This window comes from Nuphar pumila, chromosome 3 (genome assembly GCF_984573655.1).
Source record: "Nuphar pumila chromosome 3, dmNupPumi1.hap1.1, whole genome shotgun sequence".
Lineage (NCBI taxonomy): Eukaryota > Viridiplantae > Streptophyta > Magnoliopsida > Nymphaeales > Nymphaeaceae > Nuphar > Nuphar pumila.
Genome location: NC_143251.1, coordinates 131,560,004 through 131,585,707, shown reverse-complemented (window position 1 = coordinate 131,585,707; position 25,704 = coordinate 131,560,004). Strand labels below are relative to the sequence as shown.

The 25,704-nt window shown below is 36.9% G+C and overlaps 1 protein-coding gene across 4 annotated transcripts in view; it reads left to right on the top strand.

The window, feature by feature from the left end:
- LOC149843852 (gamma-glutamyl hydrolase 2-like) overlaps window positions 1-25,704 on the top strand; it is a 112,732-nt gene that overhangs the window by 10,240 nt on the left and 76,788 nt on the right. For 3 of the 4 annotated variants that reach the window (XR_016430920.1, XM_090000095.1, XM_090000097.1), the window contains exons 3-5: window positions 7,411-7,500; window positions 8,285-8,379; window positions 24,229-24,289. Coding sequence is in view for 3 of the 4 variants with exons in the window: in XM_090000095.1 (XP_089856221.1) it covers window positions 7,411-7,500; window positions 8,285-8,379; window positions 24,229-24,289 (246 nt within the window). In the remaining variant the exon portion in view is untranslated. The remainder of the gene's footprint in view (window positions 1-7,410; window positions 7,501-8,284; window positions 8,380-24,228; window positions 24,290-25,704) is intronic. The other variant, XM_090000096.1, reaches the window with a different exon arrangement.

The following is a 25,704-nucleotide window of genomic DNA, read 5'->3' as shown; positions in this document are numbered from 1 at the left end:
CCTTGTGGAAGCAAGCATCCATGGTGTGGCCTGTTTCTCCGCAGAAACCACACTCCTCTGCTAACTCAGGGGGAACAAAATCTCCCGATGACTCCTGTGGTGTCTGATGGTGCACCCGAATGTGTGAAGGCACGAAACCACCTTCTCGAGCATGCACTTCAGCCCATGCTGCTGCCAAGGGTATCTGGTAGGCGATCGGTAGTGAGAAGCCTTGCTCATCCGTAAAAATGGGTAGAGGAGGGCGGTTAGCCCAGTAACCAGCCCCGAACATCTCACGTCCGCCCCTCTCCCTTACGGAACGACCACGTACACTACGCGTGCTCCTACCGCGAATATCATTAAAACCAGTAACTGGATCCATATATCCAACGGTACTACGAATAAGACAAGAATATCATTTAGTCTAAACATGCTATGAAATATCAAAGGTTTACTTACAGCGCGATGGGATGCTCAATAGTCAAGATTCACTTCTTTCTGATCTGGCTCTGATACCAAGTTGTAACGCCCCAAAATTTCGACTTGTGATTTTCGAAACCTTATCGAAAACCTTTCAAAGATTTAAAGTTTAATATTTAAAAACAACAGCGGAAGACATTTAGAAAGGAACACGAGTCAACAATCCTGGGTACGTTAGCTGAAAAATCATCATTCACATGTCCAACATCTTAAAGGAATTTAAGAAGTAAGACAATCGATTAAAATCTGCAGTTTATTACAAAATGAGCATTTTATTCCAAGGTTTAATAAATCTAAGAAAAACTCCAAAAAGTCCCAAAGCTAAGCCGTCAGCAGAAAGAAGATGAATCTTGATCCATGTTGCACCACGCCATCGGCTGCCCGTAAGGTCCTACTCCTTACCTGCCCATGAAATGGGTCAGTTTTACAACAAACCAGTAGGTGCACGAACAGATAAGTAGAATGAAAATAAAACAAGATATTCATGAGATAAGCAGTTATGATATTTAAGCAATTAAAACAATTGTAGTCTATTCTAACAAATGTAATAAGTGCAAAGAGAAGCAGTGTGAGTCTCAGTCATCTATATCTATTCATGAATATATTATTTAAGTTCTGATATTAACTGGCCTGTGGGTACGCACAGACGCGAAACGTAGAAACAGCCGAGACCGATCCGGGGGTTTATTATGTCAGGTGTTTTCATTAACCCGGATGGCTGACTGAGTCCGCTCCTAAGGGGACGGTTAGTGACCAAGAGAGTAAATCCCCAAAGGCATTCGTGGCCCATGGATGCATCCAACTTCTGCAGAAGTGCCTGGGAATTTCCACCTAGGATAATTTATGGTAATCCCAATTCCCCTAACTCCGATGACTGGGGAAAACCGAGTCTTTTGCTCGTGGAGTGGTTGTTAACAACCTGTCCATCGGAGTCTTTGTACCATCCATCCTCTCCCTTGATGAACCGTGAAGATCGGATGTGTACGACGGGGGTTTCTTAACCGCCGCCCCATCCTACATGCTCTGGTCCCTTAGACCCACTCGAGCATCTTGCCTGTAAAGGCGAAAATGGTCATCATTTATGTGATCTCAGCAATGTGCTAATTGCACTCATCGAGGTTGCTACAACCTCCTTAACCTACCATCGTAACCCACATGGGACGTACTTGTCCAAAAGTACGATCATACCTTCCTAGAGGTACAACTACGATAAGGTTTTATGATTTCTTTGGTTCCTACATGACATGTTTTTCTTTTCTGAGCAATTGGCCCGTGGAGGCCGATATTATTACATCCAAAACAATAAAGTGTAAATTTCACACTTCAATACACTCCATGATCTTACATAAAATTCATACCGTATTTGCCTTAAGGTTCGATTACAATAGCAATTGCAGTGCATTCAGAATCTATTCACAAAGTCTACCTTAAGTATGCAGTTCCAGAGGAGTAATCATGCAAGATAGACAATCATCAGTTAAGTAATCTTGCACGTAAACAGGCATGCCAATTAAACTACTTGATGAGTCTACTAAAAGAATTTACATTATGCAATTTCAAATGAATCACAAAGAGTAAACTTTGACCAGTCAATATTTCTTCAGATACACAAGTATGCAAATTAACTATTCTACCTCAGAAGTCTTATTTTATTTTGTTCATACATACTATTCGTGCGACTTTCCCCTACCTCGGGATGTCTTGCAGCTGCGTGTGCCTACGCGTGTAGATGATACGAGGCTCGGGCCGCGGAGCCAGAACGAGGGTCCGATGCGAGGTCTGCAACAGTGCTATGTTAATAATAATGCGGAGCAAAAGAAAGACAAACCTGCCTATAGGAAAAAGAGAGGCAGCCGGGGTGTGCCCCTACTGGCCGAAAACCGAAAAACGACAAGGGGCGGGCCCTTGCCTGCAGACAGCAACGGGGCGACAGGGAATGAGCCCCTGTCGACAACTACAGAGGCGGCAGGGGGGTCAGCCCCTGCCAATCGCAAAGAAGCGGCAGGAGCTGAGCCCCTGCCGGCAAAATAAATGTGGCAGGGGCTGAGCCCCTGCCAGAAACAAACAAGTGACAGGGGCTGAGCCCCTGCCAGCAACAGCCAAGTGGCAGGGGCTGAGCCCCTGCCTGAAATAATGAAAGTGGCAGGGGCTGAGCCCCTGCCTGCGAAAATGAAAGTGGCAGGGGCTCAGCCCCTGCCAGCAACAATGAAAGTGGCAGGGGCTGAGCCCCTGCCAGAATCGATTAGGTGGCAGGGGCTGAGCCCCTGCCTGCGAAAATGAAAGTGGCAGGGGCTCAGCCCCTGCCAGCAACAATGAAAGTGGCAGGGGCTCAGCCCCTGCCAGCAACAATGAAAGTGGCAGGGGCTGAGCCCCTGCCAGAACCGATTAGGTGGCAGGGGCTGAGCCCCTGCCTGCGCAAATGAAAGTGGCAGGGGCTCAGCCCCTGCCAGAACCGATTAGGTGGCAGGGGCTGGGCCCCTGCCTGCGCGAATGAAAGTGGCAGGGGTTGAGCCCCTGCCAGAAACGTCAAGTGGCAGGGGCTGAGCCCCTGTCGGAATCATCGAATCGGCAGGGGCTGAGCCCCTGCCGACTGACACGAGACGGCAGGCAAAGAGGTGCCGCAGGGGGTGACTGGACCCCCGCCGGCCCTTCGACAGCCCTACAAGAAAAAAAAAGGTGAAGAAAGGTGACAGGGGCCTGAGGGCACCCTGTCGACCCTCCGAAGGGCACAGGGGACGTGGGAGGGCACGGCAGGGGCCATGCGCCGCCTGTCGGCCTCCCGACGAGGAGACAGAGAGGGGGGGGGGGGAAAGGAGGGAAAAGGGAGGAGAAGAGAAGAGGGAGGAGCGTACCTGGGAGCGGTGGCCGGCGTCGGCGACAGGGCGCAGCGAGGGAGGTGACCGGCGCGGAGGGGGGAAAGCTCGAGAGGGCTGCGAGAGGGGGGCGAGACTCCCCTCGCCCTCCAACCTCTCTCTTAAAGGCGAAGGGGGGCACCGGAAGGGGAAACCCCTGGTGGGTTTCCCAAATCTTCCCGCAAGAGAAGGGGGAGAAGGGGGGTGGGTAGCGGCGCCTGAATGCTCGGGTTTTTCTTAAAACCCTAACATAAAAAGGGGCCCGGGTCGGGTCCGGACCCGACCCGGCCCGGGTCCAAACAGATTTTTTTTTATGGGATTTTACAGGTTTACTTTGGATCTGTGTCTGAATGTAGAACTGACAGAAACTGCAGAACCAAATTAGAATCAGAATGGTGATTAGAAATAGGAAGTAAATATCCATAAGTAAAGCTCTTACTTTTAGAATAACAGTATCAATTGGTATTTAATGCATTGTGTGGCCGGAAATGTTGGTGAATTAGATGAAGGTATAAGTAGTCAAAAGCGCTAGTTGACGCCTAGCTGCCAGTCCCCTAAAAGGCCTAGTCGCCGCTTATGCAAGACCAGTCAGCCTAGTCGGGACCCAGAAAAAAAAAACAATCAAACAATAAAAATTGCAATAAATTCTTAAAAAGTAATAGAAATACACATTCAACACAATTTATTAAGCTAAACAACTGAAACAAACACATAATTCATGAACGAAGCCAAACAATGAAAACATAACTACATTTCAAACATTCAAAACTGTCACATGGGTGCGGGTGCGGCACTTTCAAAAAACTTGGATGCGGCAAATATATATATATATATATATATATATATATATATATATAAAGTCCAAAAGTTGGACATAAATGACCCTGGGTGCATTGACTGCACCCAAGGTCAGGTTGACCGCATTGGGTGCGGGTGCGACGCAGGTGTGGCACCTAGTTGGCGAGTCCCTGTGACATAGATTCAAAACCATGTAAACAAATATTTGTTTAGTTGTATCGCCTAGAGACCCACAAAATAATATAATTATTTAAAAAAGTATAAAAATATAAAAAAAACCATTGAAAAACTTCAATGTTTCAAAATACACAACCAAAACATTATTATAATGTTTTAAACATTATAAGAAAACAAACATAACCTATCAACTTTGGTCTCCTCCCACCTGGGTACTCACCTAGGCACCTAGGTGCTCCTAGGCAGTAGACTTGTGCCTAGGTAGCCTACGCGTCCTAGGTGGGATTTTAGCTACATAGATGAAGGTGTGGAAAGAAAGGGGTTCAAACCGTTTGTAAACAAAAGCCCAAGTGGCATTTCCTTTGTTAAGGTCCGATTCCTATCCAATATGTATGCAGATCATATTTTAAGATCCATGTCTTAGAATAATGTATTGGATCCAGATCAGATATCTGACCGAATTTGATCCATTTGCTCCTGTAACCATTCAAAGAAGATAAGAAACCATTTATTTGCATATTTATTTTCACATATTTTGTTGAGTCATGTTTTGATTACTTGAGCTGAAAATGGTTCCTACATTGAGGAGCCTTGTTATTGATTTTCTTTTTCCATAAGTCTTTATATAAGCTCCCATAAGGTTGTATTTAGTATGTTTCACGTGATTGAATTGGACAACTAAATATTAACTGAATTTAAGTGAATGAGAAAGTGTTTGGAAGGTATTTGGAAAGCATACTTCTCATACAAAAACTCTTTAATGGATAATGAGAAGCATTATGGAAAGCATGCTTCACTTAGAGTTTGCTTCACACTTCTGAGTGCATTTCTCTGAAAACATGCTTCTCAAGTAAGTATGGTGCTTTCTTTAACCCTGTACAATAGTTTCTTTTAAGGTGAGAATTGCCACCTTACATTTCACATAGTGGGCTCATACTTGATGGGTCTAGATGCATATTATGCAATATATATTCAGTAGGCCCTGGTCTAAACCTACTTTTATCTGTTTGGTTAGTTTCACAAGTATTCCCATTGAAGCAAACCTGTACAATCTGTCAAATAGACATCTTGCTTGGTCCCAGTGAATCATATTTCTTGACTTCATGGTGTATTGTCTTTCTTTAATAGGTTTAGAAGAATTCAATATGCTAGCATTTCCCTATGTCCTACTTCCTATCAAACCATGTCCAAGTCTTCTATCATGCTGCATCCTTGACCTGTATTAATAACCTTGGTTCCATAGGTATTTGAGAACATTAACACATGAGCATAAAGGGAAGAAGTGTTTCAATTCCATGGCATGGAAGTTGGGCAGTTGCCTAATTGGTTCAAAAGCAGTGTGGAAAAGATGATGAGGTCTGAGAGGTGCTAAGGCGATAGAGGAACCCATAAGGGATTTAGACTAGTGAATGAACTTTCAAGTAACATGATGCAATGAAGTTTCAAGTAGCATGTTCAAGAGGTAATCAAGCATACAGAGCATAGGCTTCAGAGGGGCTTGGACATGAGGAACCAGTGACCAGTTTATGTGTCGAGTGAGGTCACAAAAATGAGAACAGTTAAGAATTAATGATATGGAAGTCTTAGAATGTGAAAGTCAACTAAGGAAGTATTGCCTTTATCTGAATTTGTTAATGTATTTATGGCCAGCATTGATTTTCTTTTGGTGCAATGAGCTTCATCTCTATATGAAGGGTTCTCTTAGGTTTCTCTTTGCAGGGAGAGGATAGTCATGGTATATCCATGTGGCCCTTGAGTGTTTTATCTTTGGGTCATTTTCCTGGCAACTTAGTTATTGATATCATTCTGAAAATCAAGCTAGCTGGCAATTTTTCTACAGTTCCATCCTTTTTAAGTGTAATTCTTTAATGCTGACATCGAAGAACTTTCTGATGTAATGGTGAAGTAGGTAGGTGTGACAAAGCTGTGAAGGAAAAGATATTACACGCTCTGATATCTGTAGGAAATGAATTTTCTGATGTCATCTCCATGTGGATGGGATTTTTTTTCAAACAGAAGTATTGTGGATCAAGCAAAGCAAGATGCATTTGATGCCACTGGGAATAAGATAATAATGCACTGAAACTTGGGAGGATGGTCTTAGTGCTGATACAGTGAAAGCTGAAAACAGATCCATGACAACTGAAAGAAGGCAGTTGGACTCTGGATAGTAGAGGATCAAAAGATGCAGCTAAAGTTGATATTAACAGATAATGTTAGTTGTATGAAAGATGTGAGAGGATTCCATTCTATATCTGCAAGAGATCTAGGCATCTGTGTGCTGCATTCATGTCAGTCATGTTGGTAGATAAAGATGTTGACATTAATGAACTTTGCCATACCCCTGAAAGTATGGCCTGTTTATTGTTTGCTGACTTGTATGACTTTCTGAGAGTGGCAGTTTTTTGAAATATTTGCACATGATATTTTTTATTTACGAGGGTTCTCCTCTCCATTCTCAGTTCATTGAGAATCATACATTTTGCAAGAAAGGCTCAATCTCTTGATGAAGCTGAAGTACTGTCCTATCTGATCTATCCACTTGTAATCATCCTACCATGTTGGATCTTTTGTGCACATTGCCCAAGCTGGCATGCAAATCTGTATGCCACCTCATGTTCTTTGAACTTTTTCCCATGTTCTTTTGCTCTTAGTTAGCATTAGAGATATGTTGTTTGCCCTTTATACATTCATCTCTTAATTTATAGAATTTATTTCTTTGTGTTTCGTCTTTGGTTTTCCATCTCCTGTTTTTGCATAACATTCTTGTCAACCTGTATACCCCAGATGTGCTTCTCTGTTTTCTGGGACTAGCCGGGGATGTGGCATCGACCTTAACTGTTATTCCATCAACTAATTCTCTTGTAGACTGTTATCACAATTCAGGATATCTTCCATTGTGATACCTCTTATCTTTCACCTTTTATTGACTGTCATCATGAATATTTGATGATGCTGATGGTTAATGTTTCACCCTGCATTTATGTCTCATCAATGATAAGAAAATGTTTCTTGCTAGTGATTTATTTAATATTCTTGTATGCTCAAGTTTTCTGCATTTCTTTGTTTCTTTCCTAGTACTTTATCACAGTTATTTATCCTACTGCTTCATTTTTACATACAGGAAGTCTTACTGAAAAATGATGCTGGAGATCACTTTCCATTGTTTGCTATTTGCTTAGGATTTGAGCTTATAACTATGATTGTTAGCCAGGTAAATTAGAGAATTCTCCCTTGGCATGGACTGACATGAAATTTTTGCACTTTCAATCTGTCTTTGTAGGTGCATTGATCCTTAGACTGATTCATGGATAGACTGTTAATATGGTTGTCAACAAAACTACACTTCTGGTGGCATATCATTGCATATTGAATGTAGTTTCAGCAGATGCTCGAGGGAAAACTCTTTTTTCCATGGATGCCTGCAAGCATGTCTACTTTGCATTGCTCCACAACACTTTGTTTAGGTGATACTTTTGTTTGCAAGTCAGCGTTGGTGTGCCAACACTTTGTTTAGGTGACCAAAACAGTCACATCACCTATATATCTGCCAACTTAAGAAAATGCAAACAAAGTAAACTCATAGTTGGAAGTGGAGTTTGCACTTGAAAGTGACAACTCAATGATCTTAAATCTTCTTAGTCAAGAATCATCAAAATTTAGTTGTACGATTTGGCTATTTGGGACATATCTAGATTCTAAACTGCTCTAGAATAATGGGCACTATGGGAGTAGTCTAGTTATGCTTTGTCTGAAATGATCAGCATGCTGTTTGGTGCTTGAGAATTATTCTCTTTCTTCAAATAAATTCTCGTAAGTCTGATGCAATTGTAAGTGGTCCAAAACTTGAAAAGTTTCACGAGATTTTCTTTGTGTTGTGTCAGACACAAACAAGAATGCATGCTTTGGGCAGTGGACAGTCTGTTTTACCATTGTTTCTTCTGGTTGTCCTCGTATGCTATTACTTATGATTATAATTTTTCTGTTTTTGGTTGTAGGACAAGAAAATTCTTGAAAGTTTTAGTGCACTTGATCAGTCATCTGCTCTTCAGTTTATAGAAAATGTTGATATTGAAGGAACTGTATTCAAGAGGTATATATTTTCAAATGATGTTTCATTTTGAAATTGTAAACCAGGGGTTCCAATTTTCTAACTCTTTCAGTTTCTTCTGCTACATTATAAAGTCATTCAGCATCGTGCATATGTTCGTGATTTCATATGGATTATCCTATGCAAATCATGGTCTCTTATTTGCATCTAAGAATGTTGAAAAAATATTCAATTTTGGCATATTTATAGTCTGTCAGTGACATATATTAAGAATTATATTTGCTTTGAAAACCCAAGCAATTCTCCTTGTTGACTAATAAATGCTTTGCACTCATATGGAACCCAGATAAAGCAATTTTAAACTATGTAACACAGACAGGGCACCACACCCGCATCGCACCTGCACCCATGCGGGTGCGACACTTGGACATGGCTTCCTTTGTGTCAGGTGAAGTCAACCACATTGAGGTCCATTTCTGTCCAAAAGTAGATTCAATTAACCCTAACCAAGTCCAGTTTTATCTATATTATATATAAATACATAAATACACACACATACACAGTGTTAACTTAAAACTGTTAAAAATTATATATATACCCTCGCCGCACCCTCACACCCCCACAACCAAGTTTTTTAAAGTGCAGCATCACCGTATCTGCACCCACACCTATGTGTTATAGGTTTTAAACCATGCGTTATAGTTTAGGCATTTATGCTACAGTATAAGGAGATCCAGGAAGATCTGAGAGAGATGATGAGTGAAAATGTGAAATATTCTGGGATATGTAGCATTTTAGCTTTAATTTGGAAAAATGGAGATATTGAGCATGCAAAGTGCTTGATGACATGATTCTCTTAAAATGTATATGTCACGAAATGCTAATGAAGAGAAATAATGTCTCAAAGAGACTAGCAAATGCACACACAAACAAATAGCCACTAATGGGCAAGATTACAACAAACCACAAAGTGGTAAATGAGCAAAGAGAGAGAAGAGCTAAAAATATAGCATTCATTTAAGAAGAGCTTCAAAGAAGCGTCACAAATACATGGGGCTTTGACCCTTATTTATACACAAAAATGGGACCCTTGGAAGGGCTCCCATAGAGTCATTGGAGCCCCTATGACCGTTGGAGGGGTCCAACGACTCTACCTGGACCCCTCACATTTGAATGAAAAAAGAGAAAAGAATAAAAAAGAAAATACAAAAGAAAAGCATATTCCAAAAAGGGATATGCGAGTTTATAGGGAAAAGACTATTTTACCCCTAGTGGATATTATAAAAATAGTATATATATCTATATATATTTGGAAGGACACAGACATATATATTGAATATATATATGTATATGTGTCACAATCTCTCTCTCTCTCTCTCTCTCTCTATATATATATATATATATATATATATAGGAAAGATGTTATAATTTAACAGTATGTACATATATTGCCTCGCCGCCAGGTGCAGCGGCGTGGCTCAAGTCACGAGCGCCACCTAGTCCAGCAGGAGCTCATCTTCTCCCACCAACCATCGCAGTGCCTCTTGCTGGTCCAGCAGTTGGGGGCGAGAGAGGTGAGAGAGAGGGTGTCGGGGTCGGGGGTGAGAGCGAGAGATGTCGAGGGTTGGATTTTTTTTTTGTTCCCCCCATCCCTGTTATTTTCATTACAAGGATGGTGGAACGGTGATTAAACAATATTATGGACACGGTGGATGACATTTCGCACGTCTATTGTGTCCAATGTTTGCCGCAAACAATGATCTTTTTGGCTTTTTCGTCTCGCGCGAAGCCCGGGATGCACCATCAAACAAGACCTAAGGGCTTACATGATCATAAATACAAAGTGCACGTGCACATACACAAGTCCAACTAAGGGACAATACAAGATCACTAAGGCACTACACAAGCACTAAGTGCATACAAGACATTATGAAATTAAAAAGAACACAACAACAACAACAACAACTACGCCTTCATCCCAAAACAATTGGAGTCGGCGATATGAACCAAAAAAGAAAATCATTCTGGGTCTTCCACATGAATCCTTCTTCTCCAATCATTTCTATCCAATGCCATGTCCTTGGTGAGGTTCAAAGCATTCATATCCTTTCCTATCACCTCCATCCATGTCTTCCTAGGCCTACCCCGACCTCTTTTAACTAATACATTTTCCCATTTCTCCATCCTTTTGATTGGAGCATCATTAGGCCTTCGCCGAATATGTCCAAACCATCGTAAACGATTCTCTCTCATCTTATTTTCAATGGGTGCAACGCCTACCTTCTTACGTATCTCCTCATTCCGAATCTTATCTTTTATTGTATTTCCACACATCCATCTCAGCATACGCATCTCAGCTACACTCATTTTTTGAATATGCTGTCTCTTGGCAGCCCAACATTCCGTATCATATAGTAAAGCGGGCCTAATAGTCGTCCTATAAAACTTTCCCTTCAACCGCAATGGCATTCTACGATCGCACAACACTCCAGTTGCACTCTTCCGCTTCATCCACCCAACCTTTATCCTATGATTTACATCTCCATCAATTTCTCCATACTTTTGAATGATAGATCCCAAATATTTGAAATAATCATTCACCGATATTTCTTGCTCACCAAGCTTCACTACACTCCGCCTGTGTATAACTGTTTAGTTATACACTGTCGGTCCCAAGCCCAAATAAAGGAGGAGGGTTGCGGTAGGCCTGTGACAGCCAACATAAAAACTTAGTCATACCCTATGAATATAAAAAGAACACAAGAATATAAAAAATATACAATTTATTAAGCATAAATGTTTAAGAGAAGCATTAGAGAATGAAAGGGGGCAAATCCCCTATTTATACACAAGTGGCAGTCTCAATATAGTTGTTGGAATGTTCCAACAACTCTATTGACTAGTCAACTTTGTCAAAAAAGAACCCAACATCTTTATTTGTTATTTGACCAAATAGTCCCTATAAAAACAGAAAACGACAAAAAGAAAAGAATAAAGTAAAAGTACTAATGTACCCCTAATGGGTACTTCCTATTACAATATATATATATATATATATATAGACACACACACACACAACATGAAACAAATATATATATATATAACTTAACACTTTCCCTCAAACTTATAATGTGATATACCGAAAGTTTGAAAATACAAAAAAAAAATCAATGGGAAGGATCCAAGTCTTCAAGTGTCTTCAATGAAAATCTCCATCTTTATGACACATTAGAGAATTTTTCAAATACAAGTCTTCCAATGTCTTCATTGGTGATCATCCCCAAACGTCGGCTATCTCCATCTTCATAGTACAATGCATTTAAGATATTTCTTTTTCAATCCATCACATCTTTAAGAACCTGTATAAAACAAATGTTCAAATTATACAAAAGAAGATATTCTAACAAAGTAGTTATAATGTTTTAAAAAAGAATAACACATAATTTTAAGATTTTTAAAAACATTAGTAATAATTCAAGCAAGATGAAAGAAGCATACCTCAAAGATAAATTTTTATGAAATCAACATTAAACAATCATAAGCCCAAAATCAACTTATTTTTCAAGAAAACATAAATATTGATTATAAGAGAATTTAATTACTAAATAACATATAAATTGTCAAGAAGAGATTAACAATCATGCATTAATAATGTCCCAAAGTTTTAGAAATTCACTTCAAATAAAACAAATCATCAACAACATGCATATAAAGTTTAACAATTCAAAAAAAAGAACCCTCAAGAAAATAGGAGTTAATTAATTTTTTGCATGCAATATTGTGATCGATATAATCAATATAAAACATATGTATATTAAATTAAAATATATTGAATGCACATAATAATGAATGAGAGCAATCTCACAAATCATAACCCATTAGGATCACTCACACAACCTAGAATAGTTTATGCACAAAGGACCAAATAACAATCTTAAATATATATAAGATGCACGAAATTTTATCAATAAACATTTTTCCATACAAGGAAAAATAGGTAGAAAAAGGTTTATAAATTTCATTGAGAGATTCTTTAAAAATCACACATAACAAAATGAATGATATTTATAAATCTCAACAATAGTTCGACCCCTATGTCAGATGGGTGCGGGTACGGGTGCAGAGCAATTTCAAAAATTTTGGACACGGATACACAACTATATAATAACAATAATTTAAGTAACACAAACTTACCAAAAATATAACACATAAAGAAGCAAATTAATTTTAATAAATGGACAAAAATAGACTTGGTCAAAGTTGATCAAGTCCAAAATATGGATGAATTCAGCCCTACTGCGTTGACCGAATCTGACACTTAGTTGACCGTGTTTGCCCCGTATTCGAAGCCGCACCCATGTCTGCACCCGTGTCGGGGCGTGTCGACGTGGGTGCGTCGACCTTTTAGTCGAGTTCGTGTGACTTAGTTCGACCCACAAGCAATCACCTCACTAGTCCTCTAAACCTCAAAATTCAAGTGTATCAGCTACTAGAACAAGAGCACAATCACAATGCCACTTGTAGGCTAAACAAACACACAAAAAGTGTGAATAACCAATGGGTGCACATAACTCACCACATTGAAAAACATCTCGTTTACATAAAATGACACTCAAAATTCAAGTGTATCGACTACTATAATAAGGGCACAATTGCAATGTCACTTATGGGCTAAACAAACACACAAAAGGTGTGAATAACCAATGGGTGCACATAATTAACTACATTGAAAAACATCTTTTGTTTACATAAAATTACACTTAAATAAGAGGCATAATAGGAGAAAACACACAAGGTAACAAAGCTTGTAATGAAAAAAAAATTAACGTTACCATGAAGAATAAGGATATCAATTTTAACAATCTTTCGAAACATCATGGTTTCAAAAATAGATAGCCATCACAGATAAACATAATTATAAGCATCCAATATAATAATAATAGCCAAATAAACAAATGAGTGATACAATATGATCATAGAACCAGAGATCAAACAACCATCAGTTAGAGCCAAACTATAAGCCAACAATCTAAACTGACAAAAAATGAGGTGTGCATAACTTACACCAACAAACATCTCTGGTTCAACAAAAGTAACATGGATCCAGAGGCTAATTAACTATCAATCAAATCCAAAACTAGTGTCAACACAACACTCATAAACTTTGATAATTGCAGACTAATAAGATAACTTGAGGTGCACACATAACTCACCTCAATGACTAACTTAGAATACCAATAACATTGAGTTCAGAGGTCAATCAACCATCAATCAGACCCGAGACAAGTGATTGTGTTACTCATAACCCTTGAGAATCTAGATTGTTAAGATGACATGAGGTGCACACATAACTCACCTCAACTGCTAACCTTGATCCAACAACAAGGCCAAAAAGAAATGATGCATGGTATAAAATTCTATAATAGACAAGACAAATGCTATAAAAAGGCGATACAAACACATGGAAATCAATTTCCAAATATGGGGGTTCATATATAAGAATCGATTTAAAAAAAGCAAAGTTTCAAATCAAAACCAATAAAGGTAGATGAAAAACTTAGAATGAATAGGCCTTTAATCATAGTTGGCAAGCCCAGCAGTTGGGCCACCGATCCAGCCCAAACTTGTTTTAACCATGTTCGGGCTAGGATTGTTCAGGAATCACCCAACTCGACACTGACTCGACAACTCGCTGATTCAATGTTGAATCAGACGATTCAAGTCAGTTTCAAGCCAGCTAGTTCTGACTCGATTCACCTAGACAAACTAGTATGCGTACCAATTCTTTATGAGATGAACCATCTATTAAATTTAGGGTTCCAGAATTCCCTGCAGAGAGAAGAGAAGACAATAGGGTTTTGGGCTAAACACACATGATTCTCAATATGGGAAAATCGTGCCTCTCTTATAACTTATATTTTATTTATAATTAAGATACATCAAAGACCAAAAATACCCTCATTTACAAAGAATACAAAGGAGATTAATAAGGGGAATTTAAGGAAATATAATAGAAATACAATAACCACATTAGAACCACAATTGGGTCTGATGTGATCCATATCTGACGTGATCTGGATCTGGATCGATCCAGATCTGACGTGATCTGGATCTAGACCAGACTGGTTTGATCACGCTGGGGTCTGACGTGATCTGGATCCTCATATTTGGACCTCACGCTAATAGCTTCCCTCAAGTTGTACATGGCTATCAATCATGGACAACTTGTTTCTTAAGTACCAAAATCTATTTTTCATGAGGCTTTTTGTGAGTAAATCATCAACTTGTTCTTCAGTCGGGATATATATGGTCTCTATCTCTTGATCTTCCACCTTCTGACGAATAAAATGTTTATCAATTTCAATATGTTTCGTCTTTCCATGATGGATGAGATTTACTAAAAATTTTATAGCACCTTGATTATCACATAACAATACTATTTAGGAATAAGTTGTCATAAATCATACAACATATGTCTGATCCAAGTCATTTCAACAGTGACTGCAACCATGGAACGATATTCTGCGGGAGGGAGTGGGGGGTGTCGGGCGAACGAGGAGAGAGAAAGGGCAGGGGAGGGTTTTGCGTAATGCAAACCCTCCCCTGCTTGCTTTAATAAGCAACGGGGGGGTTAAAGGGGTACTCGAATCTGGATCCGACCTGGGTCCTTTTTTTTTTAAAAGCGTGGGTTTTACAATATTTAAATCTTTTGTTTGTTTCTTAATTATCTTACCATGGGTGTAATGTTTCTTTCTCCTCTATTGGTTGTCGGGTGTAGGATCGTCAATCAGGGAAGTTGATTAGGAAACTACATGGATTTTTTGGAAATACCCAAGAATACCTTTTGTTATAATGTTCAGAAACTAGATTTGGATTTATGGCATAAATGGCTTGTCCATCCTATTGTATCCAAAATTCAGTATTTTTTAAAGATAAAAACTTTTGTAATTCTAAAAATTTTACATGTAAAGTTTGTATTCTTGGCTATGTCACCTGGGTACGAGTGCAGGTACGAAGGTTATGGCATGACAATTCCAAAAAATGTGGGTACGAGGACACGACTAAATATATACTAAAAATATATATTATATATTAAAAATATATAATATAATATAATATATGACAGCAAATGTCATGTCTAGGTACCAGTACCCATGTCAACACGTGTCAACATGGGTACGATACCCTAAGTGTTGTGTCACAGTAGCATCGACTCTTGGCAAAATGAAGAGATTGCCATTTCAAGAAATAATATGTCTCTACACGACCATTTGAGTTAATACATTCAGATGTTTGGGGCACAACACGTGTTATATCTAAGTGTGAGTTTGCATATTATGTAATCTTTGTTGATGACTTTACTAGACATACTTGGATTCATTTTCTTAAATACAAATCTAAAGTATTTTCACATTTTCAAATATTTCACAATTTGGTCAAAAATAAATTTAAAAATGATATCTCTATCTTTCACACTGATTTAGGGGGATAATTTTAATCAAAATAATTTAAAGATTACTTAGATTTAAACGATATCATACATCAAAAATCTTGTCCTTACACTTCACAACAGAATGGTTTAGCTGAAAGAAAATATAGGCATATCATAGAAACTACAACTTTGCTTATTGCAAACCTAGTTCCTAAAGGTTTTTGAGTTGAAGTCACATTAACTGTAGTTTATCTCTTTAACAGAATGCCATCCGCTTCTTTAAAAAATGTATCATCAATTGAAAAACTTTTTAAAGTAATTCCTGATTATTCTAGATTAAGAGTCTTTGGGTGTAAATGTTAAGCTTTCTCTCCGTTCTATTTCTTGTGTCTTTTTGGGATATGCAAATAACCAAAACGGCTATAGATGCTTTGATTTTAGAAATAAAAAGTCATGTTTTAAGAAACGTGTCTTTCTTAGAAAAAGAAAGATTTTTTGAAATTGAAAAATCTAAGAAAATAATTGAGTATTCTTTCTTATTGGATCTAATTCTAAAGAATGATGATTGTGATGTTGATCTTGGTGAAGATCAGAAAGTTAGAAATGATATAGTGAGTAATGAACAATCTCGTGATAATGAGATTAGAGAAGAGAAACTTCATAAGGATCAAAGTTATATCCAATATTCCAAGCGTAGTGATTATGAACATCCATGTATCATTGAAAAATATACTGATAATAATCATATATAAATACAAACTAGGAGGTCATCTAGAGTATCAAAACCTCTTGAGAAATTTATGACTTATAATTCATTTTGACCTAAGTACCAACCTTACATTGGATTAATACATTCCTACATAGAACCCTCGACCTATGCTCAAGCAAAAAAAATATTCTAAATGGCAAATACTTAGTCTATCTAAGATATTCTCCCAGGAAAGAAACCTATAGGTTGTCGATGAGTGTATAAGATAAAATCCATGAGTAATGAAACTCTTGAAAGGTACGAAGTCAGATTAGTTGCCAAATGATATTCTTAAGAGTATGAATTAGATTATAAAGAAACATTGGCCCCAGTTGCTAGGATGACCATAGTTAGGACCTTAGTAGCCCTTGCCTCTTTCAGAAGATGGCCAATATATCATATGGATGTCAAGGATGTATGTCTTAATGAGAATTTAGTTGAAGAAGTTTATATGAAAACACCATCTAGTATAACTATTTCTAAAAGAAAGACTCTTCATTTAGATAAAACCTTGTATGGTCTTAAACAAGCACCAAAGGCTTGGTATGACCGTTTAGTCAAGTTATGCTTGATGTTGGATTTCAATCATGCCTGACTGACACAACTTTGTTTATTAAGATTTTTGATGCCGGTATTATTATTATTCTCCTTTACGTAGACGTCATGGTCATCACCGGAGAGGATAAACAGGGAGTTGAACACATTAAAAATCTTCTCAAAACACATTTTGAAATGAATGATTTGAGTTTTTTCAAATAAGTTGTTTATTCTTCTAGAGGTTATCTGTTGACTCAATCTAAATTTGCTCTAGATATTGTTGTCAGGTCTGAAATTTTAAATGATAAGAAGGTTGACACTTATGAAGTTATCAATATCAAAATGAGAATTGATGATAGAGAACCACTTGAAAATCCAATACTGTACAAACAACTTATCGGGACACTGCTGTATCTTTCAATTACGAGATATGACATAGCATACAGTTCACACAACTAGCCAATTTCAGCATACTCTCACCTCTATTCATATGAGAGCGGTTTTATGAATTATTAGATATATTAAGACTTTCATTTATCGAGGCCTTTTCTTATCTGGTTCTTCATTTTTAGATTTAACTGCTGATATTGATGTTGACTGGGGTGATGATCCCAATAACCAACACTCAACAACGAGTTTGTGTTTTCTTAGGTGACTCATTGATCTTATTGTGATGCAAGAAGCAACAAAAAGTCTTTCTCTCATCAACTGAAGCAGAATACTGAGTCATGGCTACAACCACTATGGAGGTGATCTGACTCAGAAGATTGTTGACTGATATGGGAGTTCAGATTAAAGGAGCATCACGAATGTGATGTGACAACAAAGCTTCCATCTACATTGCCAGCAACCAGACCTTTCACGAATGCACTAAACATATTAAGATGGACTGTGACTACGTACGAGAGGAGTATCTACAGGGCACTATTGATCTTCCCAATGTTATCTCAAAATATCAATTGACAAATTTCTTCACCGAGCCTTTTGTTGCTCTTATATTTCACTTTCTCTTAGACAAACATTCAGTTATCCAACCGTAAGTTTGAGAGAGAGTGTTAATATATATATATATATATAGATATATATATATATATATATATATATGTATGTATGTATATGTATTATGTACATATTGTTAGAAAGTGACTTTGAATACTTTAGGTTCGATAATGAACCCATACACATGCACATTAAGTGCTAATATACCCATTCAAGGGAACAACACAAGCACATCATGTGCTAATACATAAACCCATAAAAGGGGTAAATATGACATAAAGTCATAAGTTGAATATTATTAAAGAAATAAGAAGAAGAGGGTAAAAAACCCTATACAATGGAGCATAAGCTCCTCCAAGAAGTAAGTAAATACAAGGGGGAGACCCTTATTTATAACACAAGAGAGGAGCCACAAAGGGGGCTCCCAAAGGAGTCGTTGGGAGCCCCCAACGGTCACATTTGTGACCGTTGGGGGCTCCCCAACGACTCTTTGGGGAGCCTCCCTAGGTGGCGCAAACCCAAAAAAAAGGAGAAAAATAAAAGAAAAAATAAAATTAAATTACAAACATATTCCGAATGGAATATGCGTAAAACTGTGAAATGTCTAAACTACCCCTATGCCTATAAATAGAGAAATATATATTTTATATATATAATTAGGATAATACATATGCATATATACAATATATGAATATGTATTATCCTTTATATATATAAAATATATATAATATTACAAAGGTTGAATGATACATTTTAACACCCCCCTCAAACTTTGCGTGGGGGAACGAAAAGATTGAAGAAAGCAAGAGGAAGAATCTCAAGGCTTCAAGAGCCTTCAGTCCGAATGCCATTGAAAATGCAAATGTCTTCCTTCAACATCTTTAACGATGAGCACCTTCCATGATCTATCCAAGGTACTTCATTTTCGACTTATCTTCAAGATCCTGTGGAACAACAACAAAGAACAAGTAAAAAATATCTTTGCACTTTACTCAAATGGAACATTCCTAACAAGGTGCAAAATTATATTTATGCAAGATCACATGATAAAATAATTACTTTAGCATGAGGAAAATTTAGAAAAATCAAGATTTCAAAATCATATATCATGTTAAATGGTGAGCGAAAGCAAATTATGCGGAAATGAATTGCAAGAATGCATAATGCATTCATAAGGTCCAACATTGGACAAACATAACCCCGTAATGGGGGAATAACAAAATAGTCCACTAGGGGACACCACAATAATCCTACGAAGAGCCATAAAGAGCATATGCATATATTATCATGAAATGAATTAATACGTAAAGGAATCATTAATGAACATGCTTCAAACATGTAATGAAGTGCCAAACAAGAGAAACGAAGTCTCCAAGCATACTTTAGACAAAAATAAACACAAGAATTCACAAGGTTTTAAATCCATTTACGAGGCAAAACGAATAGTGTTATTTGAGTAGAGAATCTTACCCATTTAGGAAAATCTCACTCAATTGACAAAAAGGACACATTTTGCATACAAAAGTGGCCAAAATACCATAAGCACTTAATATATAAATTAAATGCCAAAAAATCAATTTGATTTTAAAATATGCATATCAAAAATATGATTCACTTGAATATCTTAAAACACAAGTCATGAATGAAATTTTGCAAATTTCAACAATAGTTCATCCATTACAAACAATTACCTCATTAGTCCTCCAAAATCTATAAAACAAGTGTATAAGCTACTAGATCAAGAATATAAATATAATGCCATTAAAGGCCAAAGACACAAACAAAGGTGTGCAAAAGAACCTCTTGTCTACATATAATAATACTTGAAATGAGTGCATCTACGACAAGAACAAGAGAATACACGACAACATGGACCAAAAACATCTCTTGTCTACGTAAAAATACACTCAAAACCAAGTATGTTTAGCTACTAGAACAAGAGTAACAAGCCAACCATGAGCTAAAACACAATACATCTCTTGTCTACATAAGATGGCACTTGAAATGAGTGAAATAAGCCAACCATGGGCATACATCTCAGCGACTAGAGCAAGGACACAAACGCCAACATGGACTAAAATCACACACCATGGTGTGAATCAACGTGCCTTGTCTACATAAAATAACACTCAAGACAAGTGTGTTCAGGTACTAGACCAAGAGAGCAAAAGCCAACAAAGGGCTACCAACACACGAAGGTGTAATAAAATTCTTGTCTATATATGATGACACTTAGATAAGGGGCATAAAAGGAGAAGACTTTTGAGGCAATAAAACTTGTAATGACAAACATATAAATAAAACCTTGAAACAATATTCTTCAAAAAAGGAATACCCATAACAATATCATTTTGAAATAAAATGTGTGAATATACCATGTGAAAGTATCTTCAACAAGATACTTTAGTCGATAATGCAATAACCTTGAGAATAATTGTGTGAACATACACACCCAAGAACACTTGTGCACAACAAGCACAACACACGGAATCACAAATGTGCAAATGCACTCATAAGATTCATAAACAACTAAAAAGGTTGTGCTATAATTCCAAAAAATTGATTTTAATATACCTTAAAACATTTAAGGTTTTAAACATCATATATCCATCACATTTATATATAAATAAGAGCATCCATAAGATCAATGGCCAACATTAAACTAGTGACACACTCATATACCAAATCATTCTAGAGTCCCAAGGTGCCCATAACTCACCTCAACCACCATCTATAATATGGTAAGTGGACAAACTAAAATAACATAACAATGAGTGACACACTCATAATTAGAGATCATATACCAAATCATTCTAGAGTCCTAAGGTGCCCATAACTCACCTCAAACACCATCTATAATATGACAAGTGGACAATCTATAATGATATAACACGAGGTGCCCATAACTCACCTCAACAAACATCTCTAATAAAACAATAATAAGGCCAAACAAGTGATGCATTAAATAACATGTGATGGACAAATATAAATGCCACAAAAAGGCAATAAACACTTTAGGAATCATTTTTCAAAGAAAAGAGGACCGATTAAAAATTGAATCAAAGGTCCAATATAATCAATCACAATAATATGCTTTATAACAACAATTTTGCATAAATCCGAATTATGCTTAATCTTCAAAAGAAGTCATTTATACAAAAAAGACTTATTATGCAACTAACACAATTTATGAAATATTTAAGCAACATCATGCGTAAGAACCGATTTGGAAAAAGTAAAAAACAAGCCTCAACTATGATAGATATAAAGTGCAATTAAATGCACACCAAAAGATAATAGATACACTTTTATGCAATGCAAGATTTTTAAATGACAATAATCTTGAATGAGCAAATAACAAACTTAGGCCAATATAGGCATTCATAAAGATGGTGAAGTTTGAAAATCTTATGAAATCCACTATTGTAACTTAAAAAATGATGCTCACAACCAATCTTCTCACAACAACCATGAAATCTTCATAAAAGAGTATATACTCACAAGAAGATTATAAGGACCGAAAGGCTCCTTAAAGAGAGCTCAAAAAACACACAAAATTCCCAAAGAAGGGGGAAACTCCACTAAAGTGGGAGAAATCCCAACAAAGAAGAATAATAGATTTATTAAAAAACCTTATGATAAAGTAAGATTGTACTATGGCATAAATCTATAAAATTAAACATTTATCGAGGAGAAATTCAAAACTCTTAAATTTTATCAAAAAACATGACTTAATAGATTATTACCAACTCCTAATGCAATAAGTACGCAACAAACATTAGTGAAGACCATAAATTTTATAATGAGACAAGCTTTTTAAATCAAATTGAAAAATCTTTTAAGAGTATAAAGATGCAAAGAAAATCACCATATTCCATAATACTATTTTAAAACTTAATTCAACCGAAAAAAAACCTTCTTAATTAAATGTTGCTCATATAAAAAGGACACATTAGGAAAGTGAATCAAAACTTATTAAGGAATTTTTCATATATGTCAAGCATTTTTCAAAAAACCTACACCTCACAAACATTTTAATCTTAACATACCTTTCTTTAAAGACTTACCATTCATATAAAAGGTATTCTTATAAACAAAGTTAGATTTAAAATATAAATTCAAGGCTCCAATGGTCATAAATCTTTACTGACCCATTAAGTTTTGAGCAATCATATATCTAATTTTTCGCCAAACAAGTTATCATTTTCAATTTTTTCAAAGAAAAACATACGAAAAAGTATGTATACGAAAAAGATTCAATAGAGTATCAAGTAACTCAAATTTTTATAAAAGACATAATGACAAAGAGTACACATAAAAAAAACATATTAAATTCTTCATACAATACTTAAAGAAATAGAATGCATACCGAATAACTTTAAGAAAGAAAAGAGAGAGAAATGAATACTTCACCATTTTTCTTTAAAAATTTCTTGAATACCACGCTTCCCGATGCACCAAAGAGCAACTCGATCTCAACCGAGCTCTGATACCATGTTAGAAAGTGACTTTGAAATTTGAATACTTTAGGTTCGATAATGAACCCATACACATGCACATTAAGTGCTAATATACCCATTCAAGGGAACAACACAAGCACATCATGTGCTAATACATAAACCCATAAAAGGGGTAAATATGGCATAAAGTCATAAGTTGAATATTATTGAAGAAATAAGAAGAAGAGGGTAAAAAACCCTATACAATGGAGCATAAGCTCCTCCAAGAAGTAAGTAAATACAAGGGGGAGGGCTCCCCAACGACTCTTTGGGGAGCCTCCCTAGGTGGCGCAAACCCCAAAAAAAGGAGAAAAATAAAAGAAAAAATAAAATTAAATTACAAACATATTCCGAATGGAATATGCGTAAAACTATGAAATGTCTAAACTACCCCTATGCCTATAAATAGAGAAATATATATTTTATATATATAATTAGGATAATACATATGCATATATACAATATATGAATATGTATTATCCTTTATATATATAAAATATATATAATATTACAAAGGTTGAATGATACATTTTAACACATATATGTATTATGTACATATATGTAACTAGGTTTGATTTTTAGTTTCTTTTATTTTTTACTTTTTAGTTCTAGTTGGATTAGTCAACACATTGACTAGTCAAAAGGAGTTGTTGCACTTAGGAGACTCTCTACATTGTATATAAATAGGGGTGAAACCCCCTCTTTAATTTAATGCTTGTTGCATGGATTCCTCTTGAATAAAATAATATTTTTAAATTTATGAGTGCTCCTTGTGTGCCCATGGAGTGGGTTTTGTGTGTGAGCCTATTTTGTAGTTCTTTGTGGTGTTTTAAGTGGATTTTATTGTGGCTCTTTTGTGTATCCACTTTGGTGATTTGGAGAACATTGTTGGAGGGTCTCATTTCCTTACAGATTCTACATACAATAGTAACAGCTTCTAGTGCTGGTGACATTGAAGATTGGCGTGATTGGTACCTTCTTGAAGAGTATTACTTATTTAATATCTGGCTTTATTGTGGCTTATAACAGCTTATGGCATATCCTTTCCTGCAGATACTTTTGCTACCAATAGTTGGCTTGGTTTTAGAAATATTTTGACTTAATAAATGTCACACATTTGGCTGTCACCATGTGCTTGTATCTCAATTTGCATAGGGTAATATTCGATCCTATTGCACAATGGGATTGGCAGTGATCAATTCTGATGGTATTGATGTTGAGCTATCTAGATAGGAATCATTCTCATGAAATGAATCCTGCTCTGTGATCCCACATAATTAGGCTATAATAAATTATAATTTTCATGTCTCATAGTTCTGGTCAGTAGGGCTGGACAACAGGCTGGACTAGGGGCAAAAACTGTGGCCTGTGCCTGGCTCATATGGATCTGGCCATGGGCTAACTGCTGGCCTGCCCATTTCAAGAAGGGAAAGGCATCAGTCCAGTCCCAAGCCTGGTTCAAGCTGGGTTGGGTCTCTAAGTGGTTCCAAGGATGGTCCAAACAGGCTGGGACCACAGCAGGTGAGGGCTGAACCCTAGCTGTCAGCTTTTGAATAACTGATGATATGGATGAAGGCCTCGAGTGAGCACCTTGCACAAAGGGATTTTGAACTACTTCAGCATGATTCATAATGGATAATAGTGGCAGCTATCTAAGTTCACAAATTGTTCTGCAGATTTTCGCCTGAGTTGCTTAAGAAATTAACAACAGAGTGCCTTGTCATGCAAAACCATCAGGTAAGTTTTATGAAATTTTCATTATACCTTTGTATAATGCCATATTTAACATTTGTTTTTTGTGATACAACAATGTTGCCAGTCACTGCTTATTTTTGTTGACTTGGTTTAAGTAATTTACTCATTATTTGTGAATTAATCATAGCTTCTTTTTATGAAACAAACAACCTGTACATAGATCAACTTGGAAGCCGTAATATTGTTCTTATGCAAGCAGTAGGGAACCAGATTGCACTCATGTAAATGACGTGTGATTCTAAAGCAACCAAAAGATCTAGCCCTCAGAATAAGTATGCTTCTTCCCTATGTAGCCAAAAGCAGTAGTTGTTACCTAGTTGGTGGACCCCAAAAAGACTAGTCGGAGATTAGGTGGGACTAGTCGGCACCCCAATTAAAAAAAATAATAATAAAAATTACAAAAGCAGTGCTAAAAGCCTAAAACTAATAGCAAACAAGCATGCAACATAAGATTAATCAACAATGAAGTACATAGTATAAGATATCGCTTCTCATCAAGCATAGAAACCAGTTATATTACAAAACCTGCCCAAAAATTAAGAACAATTGAAAAACAAATCAAACAGTCAATATCAACAAAAGCTAAACAAAAAGTCTTAAAATAAAGCCTAGAAAATTCACAGAAACTTGCACAAGTTGTAACCTCAAATATGAGAACATGGACAGAAACTTGCACAATTTACATGAATTGGTACCCCAATTAAAAAAGTTATAAAATACACAATTTACAGGAAAATACACAGAAAAATACACACATGCATGCAAATAAACATCACACTTTCAGTTTTAACCTTTCACAGAAATTTACAGAAACACACACACACACACACACACACACACACACACACACACACACACACACACACACACACACACGACATAATTAGTAATACAAAAAATCACACATTACTAATACTAAACATGGTTCAGGTTTTTATAGAAAAATTCACAGAAACACACACAGAATCATCTGTCTCTCTCAACCGACGAAGAAGCAGCAGCAGCAGAAGAAGAAGAAGAAGTGGGAGGAGGAAGAAGGCGAAGGAGGAGAGATAGGAGACGAAGAAGAAGTGGGAGGAGGAAGAAGGGGGCAGAGGAGAGATGGGAAAAAGAAGAGGGAGGAGGGGAGACAAGGGAAGAAGGAGAGAGAGAGTAAAATGAGGGGGGTTAGGTTTTTTAACCCCCCCCCCCCCCCATTTTCGTAAAAACTGAAGTAAAATAATGACTGAATTTATCTCATGCCTAGATGGGGGCAGTTTAAGCGCTAACTAGGCGCCCTAGCTGAAAAAATTGGTACCCCATAAAGGGGTTACCTAGGAATCCCACCAATTCCTAGGTTTTTTGGCGACTAGCCTTGTAATGAAACACTAGTGCAAAGAACAATGTCACAGTGACTA